Below are 13,302 nucleotides of genomic sequence, written 5' to 3' on the forward strand. Positions count from 1 at the left end.
AGGTTGTTAGGAGGTTCAGAATTTTGGGAGCAATTTTTCCCATTTTTATGAAAATTGCCAAAACCCTTATTTAGAGGCACCTGCTCAGCTTTAAGTGACTCTGAGAGGCCTAAACAGCAGTAAAACCCCATAAATCATGCCATTTTAGAAACTACACCCCTCAATGTGTAAAAAAATCAACTTTAAGAAGTGTGTTAACCCTTTAGATGCTTCACTGGGGTTAAAACAAAATGGAGGTATAATTTACAAGCTGTAATTTTTTTTTGACAATATATTAATTTTGGCCAAAAATTAAACCGTTACAAAGTATTAAATGACAAAAAACTCCACAAAGTTTGATACCCAATTTCTTCCGAGTATGAGGATGCCCCATATGTGGTGGCGACTGCTGTATAGGAACACGGCTGGGCATAGAAAGGAAGGAGGCGCCATTCAGAGCAGATCTTCAATGTCACATTTTACAGGAGAACAGGAGAAGGAAACCAGCGCTGGAGGTGATGGTCTGTGAGTAGTAGTGAGAATATGTACATACACTGCAGCACATCATATCACTGCCACATACAGGTATATACACTACAGCACATCACCACCACATACAGGTACATACACTACAGCACATCACCACCACATACAGGTATATACACTGCAGCACATCACCACCACATACAAGTATATACACTGCAACACATCACCACCACATACATGTACATACACTGCAGCACATCACATCACTGCCACATACAGGTATATACACTACAGCAGATCACCACCACATACATGTACATACACTGCAGCACATCACATCACTGCCACATACAGGTACATACACTACAGCAGATCACCACCACATACATGTACATACACTGCAGCACACCACATCACTGCCACATACAGGTACATACACTGCAGCACATCACATCACTGCCACATATAGGTATATACATTACAGCGGATCACCACCACATACATGTATATACACTGCAGCACATCACATCACTGCCACATACAGGTATATACACTACAGCAGATCACCACCACATACATGTACATACACTGCAGCACATCACATCACTGCCACATACAGGTACATACACTACAGCACATCACCACCACATACAGGTATATACATTGCAGCACATCACCACCACATACAAGTATATACACTGCAACACATCACCACCACATACATGTACATACACTGCAGCACATCACATCACAGCCACATACAGGTATATACACTACAGCAGATCACCACCACATACATGTACATACATTGCAGCACATCACATCACTGCCACATACAGGTACATACACTGCAGCACATCACATCACTGCCACATACAGGTATATACACTACAGCGGATCACCACCACATACATGTATATACACTGCAGCACTTCACATCACTGCCACATACAGGTATATACACTACAGCAGATCACCACCACATACATGTACATACACTGCAGCACATCACATCACTGCCACATACAGGTATATACACCACAGCACATCACCGCCACATACAGGTATATACACTACAGCAAATCACCACCACATACAGGCATATACACTAAAGCTCATCATCACCACATACATGTATATACATTGCAGCACATCACCACCACATACAAGTATATACACTGCAGCACATCACCACCACATACAAGTATATACACTGCAGCACATCACCACCACATCACTGCCACATACAGGTACATACACTACAGCACATCACCAGCACATACATGTATATACACTGCAGCACATCACCACCACATACAAGTATATACACTGCAGCACATCACCACCACATACAGGTACATACACTGCAGCACATCACATCACTGCCACATACAGGTGTATACACTACAGCAGATCACCACCACATACATGTACATACACTGCAGCACATCACACCACATACAGGTACATACACTGCAGCACATCACCACCACATACATGTAGATACACTGCAGCACATCACATCACATACAAGTATATACACTGCAGCACATCACCGCCACATACAAGTATATACAATGCAGCACATCATATCACTGCCACATACAGTTATATACACTACAGCTCATTACCACCACATACATGTACATACACTGCAGCACATCACCACCACATACAGGTATATACACTGCAGCACATCACCGCCACATACAGGTACATACACTGCAGCACATCACATCACTGCCACATACAGGTATATACACTACAGCAGATCACCACCACATACATGTACATACACTGCAGCACATCACATCACCACCACATACAGGTACATACAGTACAGCACATCACCAGCACATACATGTATATACACTGCAGCACATCACCACCACATACAAGTATATACACTGCTGCACATCAGCACCACATACAGGTACATATACTGCAGCACATCACATCACCGCCACATACATGTATATACACTACAGCAGATCACCACCACATACATGTACATACACTGCAGCACATCACATCAATGCCACATACAGGTACATACAGTACAGCACATCACCAGCACATACATGTATATACACTGCAGCACATCACCACCACATACAAGTATATACACTGCTGCACATCAGCACCACATACATGTACATACACTGCAGCACATCACATCACCGCCACATGCAGGTATATACACTACAGCAGATCACCACCACATACATGTACATACACTGCAGCACATCACCACCACATACAACTACACACACTGCAGCACATCACCACCACATACAAGTACATACACTGCAGCACATCACTGCCACATACAGGTACATAAACTACAGCACATCACCACCACCACATACATGTATATACACTGCACCACATCACCACCACATACAAGTACAAACACTGCAGCACATTACCACCACATACAAGTACATACACTGCAGCACATCAACGCTACATGCAGGTATATACACTGCAGCACATCACCACCACATACAAGTACATAAACTGCAGCACATCACCGCTACATGCAGGCATATACACTGCATCCATATACATGTATAAATATTGGAGACAGGGCCTAATTAATTGTTAAAGGTGGCATCCTACCTAAAGAATTATTAAAGAGTGTTTATATGACATAGAAAGGGGGCACAGTGTGGTCAGCTGTGGTATAAAGGGAATATATGATATATCTTGGGGCACAGTGCCGTCAGTTGTGGTGTGAGGGGTATATATGATATGTTAGTAGACAGTGAAAAGACAAGAAGTTAGGTTTTGGAAAGAGTAAAGGAGTATACTGGGAATATGAACATCTGATACAAAAACCCATGAGGCTATAAATAAATAAATATAACAAAACTCAATGTCATTAGTTACAAAAGGGAGCTATCACCAATACGGCTGGCACTGGAAACTACAAGTCCCATGATCCTTTAGTTCTCAGTAACTCCTCCTCCCTCTTATGCTCAACTCCCAATGATGATGTAACAGACTTTCTTACTCTGTTACCAGTAATGATGTGTAACTGCCATCACTGCACATTACCTCACTGAGATGACGTCTCACCACAACAGTGGCCATACAGGATGCATTGCAACCAACCCACTACAGTCATAGTGGTGATCACATGACCTGCCCAGGCAGGTGCAGTACTTGTGATGTGGACATGTGACCAGCGGCCATCTTCTGTCCTGTGTCTGCTCCGCACATAGGAAATCAACTAGCTGATTATAGGGCAGTAGCATTTTAATTCTTTATTACAGTATAGGTCAACAGCTTTTTACTGCTAAAGGGAGCAACATTTTAAACAGCTAATTGCATATTAGCTTATATTTTAAGGACCCATTCATTTATGTATTATGCTGATTCCTGGAATACCCCTTTAAGTTTCAAGAAGAGAAAGGACATGAAGAGACAGCAGAAAGACAGTTATTGGTGTTTCACAGTAAAGCACAGTAAAGTGATATTACTTGCAGACTTATATAGCTGGGTATCAGTAGGATAAAGATGATACTAGAAACCAAATCTGCTGATGGTTTGTCCGTTGGGGGCAATGTAAAGGGAAAAGTAGATTTTGGATTGAGCCCTGTGGAAGCTTGACAGTGATAGGAAGAGGAGAAGATAGATCCAGAGAAGGAGACACTGAAGGTGCCGTCAGAGAGATAGGAAGAAAATCAAGAGTATGCAGTGTCCTTCAGGCCAATAGAGAAAATGGCTCAAAGGAAGAGACCTAAGAGGGTGAAGTAGCGGACAGAAGGGGATTAGCAGAGTTAGTTGATTGGGAAATTATTTCAGTTAGGTTAGTTGTGGTGTGAAGGGCATATATGATATATGTGTGGGGCACAGTGTAGTTAGTTGTGTTGTGAGGGGTATATATGATATGTGTGGTTGCACAGTGTGGTCAGTTGTGGGGTGAGGGGTGTATTTGATATATGGGGGCACAGTGTGGTCAGTTGTGGTGTGAGGGGTGTATATGATATATGGGGGCACAGTGTGGTCAGTTGTGGCCTGAAGTATATATATGATATATATGTGGGAGCATAGTGTAGTTGAGGTGTGAGGGGTTTATATGATATATATGGGGGTATAGTGTGGTCAGTTGTGGCGTGAGAGGTATATATGCTATATGGGGCACAGTGTGGTCAGTTGTGGGGTGAGGGGTGTATATGATATATGGGGGCACAGTGTGGTCAGTTGTGGCCTGAAGTATATATATATATGATATATATGTGGGAGCATAGTGTAGTTGAAGTGTGAGGGGTATATATGATATATGTGGGGGCCCTAGTGTGGTCAGTTGTGGTGTGAGGGATATATATGATATATAGGGCACAGTGTGGTCAGTTGTGGTGTGAGCGGTATATATGATATATGTGGGGGGCACAGTCAGGTTAGTTGTGGTGTGAGGGCTATATATGATATATGTGGAGGCAACGTGTGATTAATTGTGGTGTTAGGGGTATATCTGATATATGTGGGGCACAGTGTGGCCAATTGTGGGGTAAGGGGTAAAATGATATATGTGGGTGCACAGCGTGGTCAATTCTGGTGTATGGGCTATATATGAAATATGTGGGGTGACAGTGTGGTCAGTTGTGGTGGAAGAAGTTTATATTATATATGTGAGGTGCACAGTGTGGTCATTTGTGGTATGAGGGATATATATGATGTATGGGGGCACAGTGTGGTCAGTTGTGGGGTGAAGGGGATATACAGTATGCTGGGGGCAGAGTGTGGTCAGTTTTGTACATGGAGGTCACGTGTGAGGAGTATATAGGATGATGCCAACCATGTCTGTTTTATAAACCCGCAGAGATAAGTTGTGGCTGGAAGATCAGACCGAAGTGAAGAGACAACACCGAGGACATCACTTGTAAGTCATTGGATTACACTGCAGCCACTGTGCAGGACTGATATCTACTACTATTTGGTCATTATATGATGATAAATACTGGTCTGTGTCTTTAGGTTTTCATTTGGTATTGTAGTATTATTCAGTCATTATGTAATGGTAATGGTCATGATAAAGGGTTATTATGTGGGCCTTGTAAAGAGGCATTAGTGATCAAAAAATGGAGTTTATATTTGTGAAATTATTGGTAATACCGGTCTTTGTATAGAGTCTTGTGTTCATCAGAATGTTGGTATTTTCTTAATTTTGTAGTAATGCTGTGGGTCGCAGTTTGGAGGGATCAATCAGGCTTTGTTGTGCTATTGTTTAGAATATTGGTCTTCTGGTAGTTTTATTTTGTAACAGTATGGTGGTATTATTTGGTTGGCGATGTTCCAAAATTGGAATTGGTATGGTAAGGGCATGAATTTATAAACCACTCCAAAAATAAAGATACCATTGTTTCTAATATCTCTTAGGCTGATATTTGAAACAGCGTATGAAACAGTTTAGAGGTTTAAACCCATAATGCTACAAATAATGAATACAACAAAACTCAACGGGGGACATTTACATAAAGCATTGTTGTCTGCACTGGCTTGGTTGCCAACTTGCTCTCGGAAAGGAGACACATATTTAATATTGGGGTGCTGTGAAGATATATTTCTGGCGTCGACACCATTTTCTGTCCTAAATGAGGTGCTACATACTGATAGGTCATGAAAGTGTCAAACTTTTAAATCTCCTGAACTGTGGCACCTAGAAACACAATTCAGGTGTTCTATTAAATAGGAGAATCCCTATTAATATCATATAAAAAGTGTCTTTCTAGGTATAGTAGAAACTGAGATTTACACTTTTAAAGTTTTTTTTTTTTAATCTTAAATACAGATCTCAATTCCTGACTGTAACTATGGGTGTGGATATCTCCGGTTGTGTTTCACCTTGGAACACAATCGTGATATTATGTTAAATGGTTGATTCCTCTCTAATAGGACACCAGAATTCTGTTTGTAGGTGCCACAATTCAGACCGTTTGAAGTGTGCCCCCTCCAGCCTGTCAGCAGAAGGCATAAAGCATGAGGAGTTGTAGAAGACACTTTGCAAAAGTATATGCACCCTCTGGGGGTTATTTAGCATTGGTTTTCCTGGGGAGTTTTTTGGTGTGAACATAGAACTATGCTTGTGTATGTGTTGGAACTTTTTATGCATTTTGAGACTTTTTTGGGCCTTTTTTTTCGGACATAACATTTATTAAAGGGCCAAAGACACTTTAATGAACCTGGTGGGCAGCAGAGCTTGCCTAATGATAAATAACCCACTCTGCCTCTAAACCTAAAAAAATGGAGATCAGGAAAATTGCGTTGTAATCGATATGTAACGCTATATTAAAATAAAAAGTAATTTTAATAATGATTGAAACATAAAGCAGAAATGTTAGTTAGTCACTAATTTGGGTAGTAAAAATATCTGTCTGGAAATAAGATAATTTACAATTTTAAAATTTTGGCAATTTTGTTTTATAAATAAACACAACACATATCAATCAAATGTTACCACCAACATAAAGAAAAATATCAAAATCACTTCACCAAAGTGTTCAAAAGTTCTAATTAGAGATGAGCGAGTATACTCGTCCGAGCTTGATGCTCGTTCAAGTATTAGCATACTCGAAACGGCTCGTTACTCGGACGAGTATTTCGCCTGCTCGAGAACGAGCTTTCACTTAAGGAATTGAAGAACAGGGAAGAACACAGTGAACACAGGATCATTTAAGGATCATTAAGCATAATTTAAGTGAAGAACACAGTGAAGAACACATTGCAGATGTTTCTGTACATCTGCTAACTTATCCGAAGACATGAATGCAGAAAGGTGTTCTTCACAATAGTATGTGAAGAACAATATGTGTGAAGAATCTTCACACATATTGTTCTTAACATACTATTGTGAAGAACACCGTTCTGCATTCGTGTCTTCGGATAAGTTAGCAGATGTACAGAAACATCTGCAATGTGTTCTTCAGTGAAGAACACATTGCAGATGTTTCCGTACATCTGCTAACTTATCAGAAGACATGAGTACAGAAAGGTGTTCTTCACAATAGTATTTGAAGAACAATATGTTTGAAGAACACATTGCAGATGTTTAACACGGGTCATTCTCCTTTTTGAAGTTCCACGAATATTCCATTGAATAAAAAAAATGAAGAAACAGGACTGACTTCCTTATTTCTCAATCAAATGACACATTTTATTGCAGAGCCTTGGTTCTCTTGAAAAATGCTCGAGTATCCCATTGACTTCAGTGGGGTTCGTTATTCGAAACGAGCACTCGAGCCTCGAGAAAAGTTTGACTCGAGTAACTAGCACTCGAGCATTTTAGTGCTTGCTCATCTCTAGTTATAATCATTTGAAGCGACACAACTCTTTAAATTCTTCGGAAAAGGACCGATCTAACTTTCCTATTCAGTTTTTGTGCTCAGAGCTATATATGCTGAGTAATCTGCTTTTCTCCTCCCCCCTGTGTCCCCTTCCCCACCCTATTTCCCCTATGTTTTATTGTTTTGAACGATACAGAAGCTTGCTATATATCAAAAAAATTCTGTTTTCATTACTAATCCCCCTGCATGGGGTACACCTTGCACCTTGACCTATTGTAAGGCATTTTCCTATGTTTTTCAAACAATAAAACCTTGTTGAAACTAAAAAAGTGAGTTATCTTTTAGGATAGTGATTTATTTGAAAGATGAATGTTTTTCTTTCATTTGCATCCCATACAGAAATCATATTTTCCCATTTTTTTGTTTTAAAAGATAGGAGAACGTGGAGTCAATTTAAGTGGAGGCCAGAGACAGCGGATAAGCTTGGCTCGTGCCCTCTATAGTTCAAGTAATTTGGTTCTTTTGGATGATCCACTCAGTGCTGTAGATGTTTATGTGGCAATGGAGTTATTCAGCAAGGCAATTAAAACTGGAATGCAGACCAGGAGTGTCTTATTTGTGACACATCAATTACAGGTACTGCACAGTAATCTACTGCTTTTTTAAAACTATTTCAATTCAATTTCAAGGAAATCTACCATTTGATTTAATGCATTTTGAACTAAACATACCTTGAGAATACTGTAGCTACACTGATGCAGAAACATATCTTGTTTATTCCCTGAACTAAGTGGTTTTGCTCAAAAAACTATTTTAAAATTTAGGACCTTGGGGAAGCTCGGTTGCATGAAGCCTGCTGTACATTAACACATTACAAGGAGCTTCCTGAAAAGGCCGGACAGACCTGAGCTGGATGACCTATATACAGCAGTTGATGGATGGTGCAGCGATTACTTCTGCCTGTCAGAGACAATACAGTGATTACATCATTCTCTGGAGCGGTGCATAATTAGGGTAAGAGGAGAAGCGCCGAGCTAGCCACAGGAGCGACAGAGCCTCATTATCATAATTTTATAATAGCTTTTTCAGCAAAACCACTCATTAAACAAGATATGCTTCTGCATCAGTATAGCTACAGCATTCTCAAAGTATGTTTCACAATGTATAAAAAAAATGGTAGATTTCCTTTAACCCTTTAAAATCTCTTTTAGTAAAGGAAACATCCTTGTGTACATGTGTATATTCGGTGATCTTGACTTATTCTTAATGTTATAATAATGAAGAAAACCTATACTGACTTCTCCAATTCATTGGCAACTCCAACTTGTCTTTGGCTGCAAAATTAATTTGCGGGAATTTAGTAGACAATCAGTGGCTCTGTCATGAGATGCGATACTTACTGGCATCTTGGTATCTCATTGTATCAGCTATTAATATACTGTTATATACATCCTGTTGCATTCTGTTAAGGATTAACCTTTTTTAACATTTTCCTTTAAAATTATATTTATTCATTAATTATTTATTGTAGTACCTTGCTGAATGTGATGAAGTTCTGTACATGAAAGATGGGTACATTGCCGAGCAAGGAACACATGAGGAACTAATGAAATTAAAGGGAGATTATGCTCTTTTATTTGAGAGTATGCAGCAAACAGTGAGTATTTTATCTAAGTGATTTTTTCTTAGTATATGCTTGCTATTTACACATAAACATTTGTAAAGCCACAAACACATGAGAATTAGAGGGCCATTTCATTAACACAGTTATAGTCATTTATCGAAATTTTCTAATGCAAGCAAAATTATGACTCCATTTACAAGTTCTACCAACCATGATGATTTTATATAGTATACGGTAAATAATATACATCACTCAACATTGGTTATACCAGTGCTCAAGTAGGTTACAACACCATCCAGATTCATGTATAGGAAGACTTGGCACTCCTCAAAGAAAGATTTCAAAGTGGTACTTTTTAATGCCAGTCACTGTACTGGTTGGCCGTCTCCTTCCGAATACAGTTTAAATTAATAACCCTCATCCACAAAGCTCTTCATAATTCTGAACCCCTTACTTCTCCTCTCTTATCTCACTCTATCATCCAACCCATGCTCTTGGAACCACCAGTGATCTTAGATTATTTGCTTCCTTAATTTGAACCTCCCATTCACGTCTCCAGGACTTCTCCAGAGCTGCACCAATTCTCTGGAATGCTCTACCCCAGTCTATAAGACTAACACACAACCCCCAAAGCTTCAAACATGTTCTTAAAACCTATTTAGGGAGGCCTATCGCACACGCAAACTGCATGCAACTTTAACTCTTTGTTAACCAATTCTGGGTACTTCCCCTGTTATCCAGAAAGATAATTTTGGACTTTCTATATAAGATGGCGACTGATGGCTGGTTCAAGCAGCAGCATTTTTTATTTATTACATTTTTTATTCCATTCAGTTAGAAAAATGACTTGACCATTACAGGCTGTAATACTTCTTGTGTCACCCGCTCATCCTCATAGACTTTAAGCTTTTGCAAGCAAGGCCCTCACTCCAATTGTTTCACATGACTGTTTATTTTAATGACCAATTTTATTTGTATATGTTCCCCAGAATCTGTAAAGCTCTATGGAATTTGATGGAGCTATAGTAATAGATTACTATTTGAATCAGGTGAGTAAGGAATGGCAGTCCAAATATTAATTGCAACATTTCGGTCTATAAATACCAGACCTTCATCAGGCATGGATTGCTAGGTATACAGAAGGAATACAGATATCCCTTCTGTATACCTTGCAATTCGGGTCTGATATTTATAGACTGAAACGTTGCATTTAATATTTTAATATATTGCCGTTCCTTATATTGCAGTTGCCAAATTTTCCTTTAGATGATTTTATATAGACTCAATAGCCAATATTTAGTTTGGCATTGTAAATGTAGACCATGCAGTCTTAAAATACATTGGGGGAGATTTATTGTACTAGAAAACTGGCTAATAAGCCACATAAAATCTCCCCATCTCTCTGCTAGTTCAGAAATTTCTTTGCCCGCAAGCCACTTAGGGGGCCAGGCAGGGTCATGAAGTCCCCACCTTGCTGCATTTACTATAGTCTCTGGCGGAAAACAGGTCTGACCTGGCTTAGACTAATCCTGTATCTAGTAGGTTACTAGATAAGGGACGTCGGGGGGAATTTCCCCGATTACATACAGAGTCTTAGAGTCTCTGATTGTATAAAAAAAATCAAGTGCTTGTACTACGGGATGTCTGAAGCTACTGACTATAAATTATTAACTTGCATCAATAATGCATATGGATTGGATTGAAGCCTTATTAAGTAAAGAGAGACAAGTGGAGGCTTTCTTTAATAGATGCGAGAGTTTCATAACCCTTTTGTTTCATGAAATGCTCAGGGATATTAGGGGGAGTTTTATAATAACTGTTTGATACTAAGTGAGGAAGCTTGCACAGGGCCTCCCAGTGGAGCTTAAATGACACTGTGGTGAGAATGTATCCAAGTTTGAGGCCTGAGTCGTGATGTCTTCATGGTACTTGGGTCTCTATGGTGGACATCAAAGATGACCATGGAACACTGCTGGTGCTATAGGTTTTGTCTGGGTTAAAATGGTGTCAATGGGACACATGCATGAGATGATAAGCTAGTCAGAAGAAATGGCCTAATACCTGATGCATAATTTTTTTGTCAGAAACACCATAAAATGTTTTACACCTAATTCTGCTCCAAAAATTGGTAAATCTGCCCCAAATCTTGTTTTAAAATGATATATTTTACTGTTAACCTCTTATTATTGAGCTTCTGATGCTTTGACCATCTTATGACCATTCAAAAACAAATAGAAATGTTATCTGTAAATGCTAAGTGTAAATATTGGCATTACAGTGGAACACTGTACTGTAATAACCTTGGACAATATACTTAGATGTTTTGCATTTCAATTTTCTGTGTGCTGTAAGTTACTGTAGATGATTTCAGACTTATGCTACATTCCCACAACGATGTGCCCTCCGTACCGGGCACATGGTGGTGCCTGGGAGAGGAGGAGGAGTAGCGCTGCTCACCCCGCCCCTCTCCATAGCCATATATGGCATGGCGCCGTATTACGGGGAAAGATAGGACATGTCCTATCTTTTCCCAGCCACGGAACGGTACTGAGCCGCATGTGTGCGGCACCGTACCGCTCCTGCACAACGCTGTGTGACCATTGCCATCTATGGGGGACGTACGGCATATATACTTCGGCCATGTATACGTCCCCCATACAGCCGTGGGATTGTAGCCTTATGCTTCTTTCACATGAATGTGTGCCCGTCGGCGCACGGGAGAGGAGGAGGGGGTGAGCGCTGCACGGCGCCATAATACGGGGAAAGATAGGACATGTGCTATCTTTTTCCCGGGTACGGAGCCGCACATGTGCTGCACTGTACTGCTCTGTACCGATCTGTGTGCCAACTGCCGCCCTATGGGAGACGTATATACGGCCACCAGCTTGCAACCGTATATACTTCCTCCAGTGGTCGTGTGAATGTAGCTTATACTTCCGACATTTACCTCCAATGGGCGACAAAGTATTAATTACCCATCTGCTCACATGTTAACCGTATACCTTGCTGTATACCTTCTTACTGGGTCCCTTTGAATGGAATAGGGAATTCCATACAGCAACACAAGATGTATCCTGACCTATATTGCCTAGATGGATTAAAAGAAACACTTTTGTGGAGCCTACAGGTATGTTTCATGTATGAGCCATTAGTTCCCCCTTCATAAAGAGCGTACGCTGTTAGAAAGTAGCAGAAGCCTAAACAGTGTTTTAAAAAGAACACACATTTACAATTATTTATGATCATTGTCCCACTGACTGTTAGTGACCACCAGACATCACTAACACAAAATCACACTCTATATTTTCTAGCACTGTACAATATACATCAAATAACATTATATCTGGATACTTTGTAATTTCTCTTCTTAATAGCTTGAAATTTTCTTTTAAAATTATATGTTTTCTTTTACAGATTTTAATTAAAGGAAATACACAAGGTTCTGCAAAATCGGTCAATGACACTCAACTGAATAAAAATCAAGGTAACTTAAAAAAACCTTATACAGATGGTCCAGACGGTAACCTGACTGACAGATTACACTACAATGACCTCTAGTGAAGCTCTCTGGATGCTTTACTTTACTCCCAGGCTGCAAAAATCAGCTTTAGTGTCAGTAATGAAGCTTTATTGATAACCCTTGTTCCCATGAAAGCACAAATTTTGAAAATCCAATTGTCTGAGGGACAAAAGAACCTATCTTGTACGTGTCAATGCATGCGTTTTGTAAACCGTATGTTAACAGCTATGTAATCAGCCAAATCTCCTCTTCTCAGCTGTTCAGATGCGTTTGAAAACACATGTGTTACTGCCAAGTGTGAATGCACCCGCAGCGGTCACATGTACTGCTAGCACTGCATTTACAACCGCAATGCTAGCGTAGAGGGATGGACCTTAATCTGAACGCATTTGCGTTCTTCTTTC

The 13,302-nt window shown here is 40.0% G+C and overlaps 1 protein-coding gene across 8 annotated transcripts in view; it reads left to right on the forward strand.

The window, feature by feature from the left end:
- The window catches only part of LOC140118181 (ATP-binding cassette sub-family C member 5-like), a 76,816-nt gene that overhangs the window by 35,185 nt on the left and 28,329 nt on the right, over nt 1-13,302 (forward strand). For 7 of the 8 annotated variants that reach the window (XM_072135741.1, XM_072135739.1, XM_072135745.1 and 4 more), the window contains 3 exons: nt 8,187-8,390; nt 9,286-9,411; nt 12,793-12,862. In XM_072135741.1, the coding sequence (XP_071991842.1) occupies nt 8,187-8,390; nt 9,286-9,411; nt 12,793-12,862 (400 nt within the window). Of the gene's footprint in view, nt 1-5,299; nt 5,354-8,186; nt 8,391-9,285; nt 9,412-12,792; nt 12,863-13,302 lie in introns of those variants that run through there. The other variant, XM_072135747.1, reaches the window with a different exon arrangement.

The sequence above is a fragment of the Engystomops pustulosus genome, chromosome 2 (genome assembly GCF_040894005.1).
Source record: "Engystomops pustulosus chromosome 2, aEngPut4.maternal, whole genome shotgun sequence".
In the NCBI taxonomy this organism is placed as follows: Eukaryota; Metazoa; Chordata; class Amphibia; order Anura; family Leptodactylidae; genus Engystomops; species Engystomops pustulosus.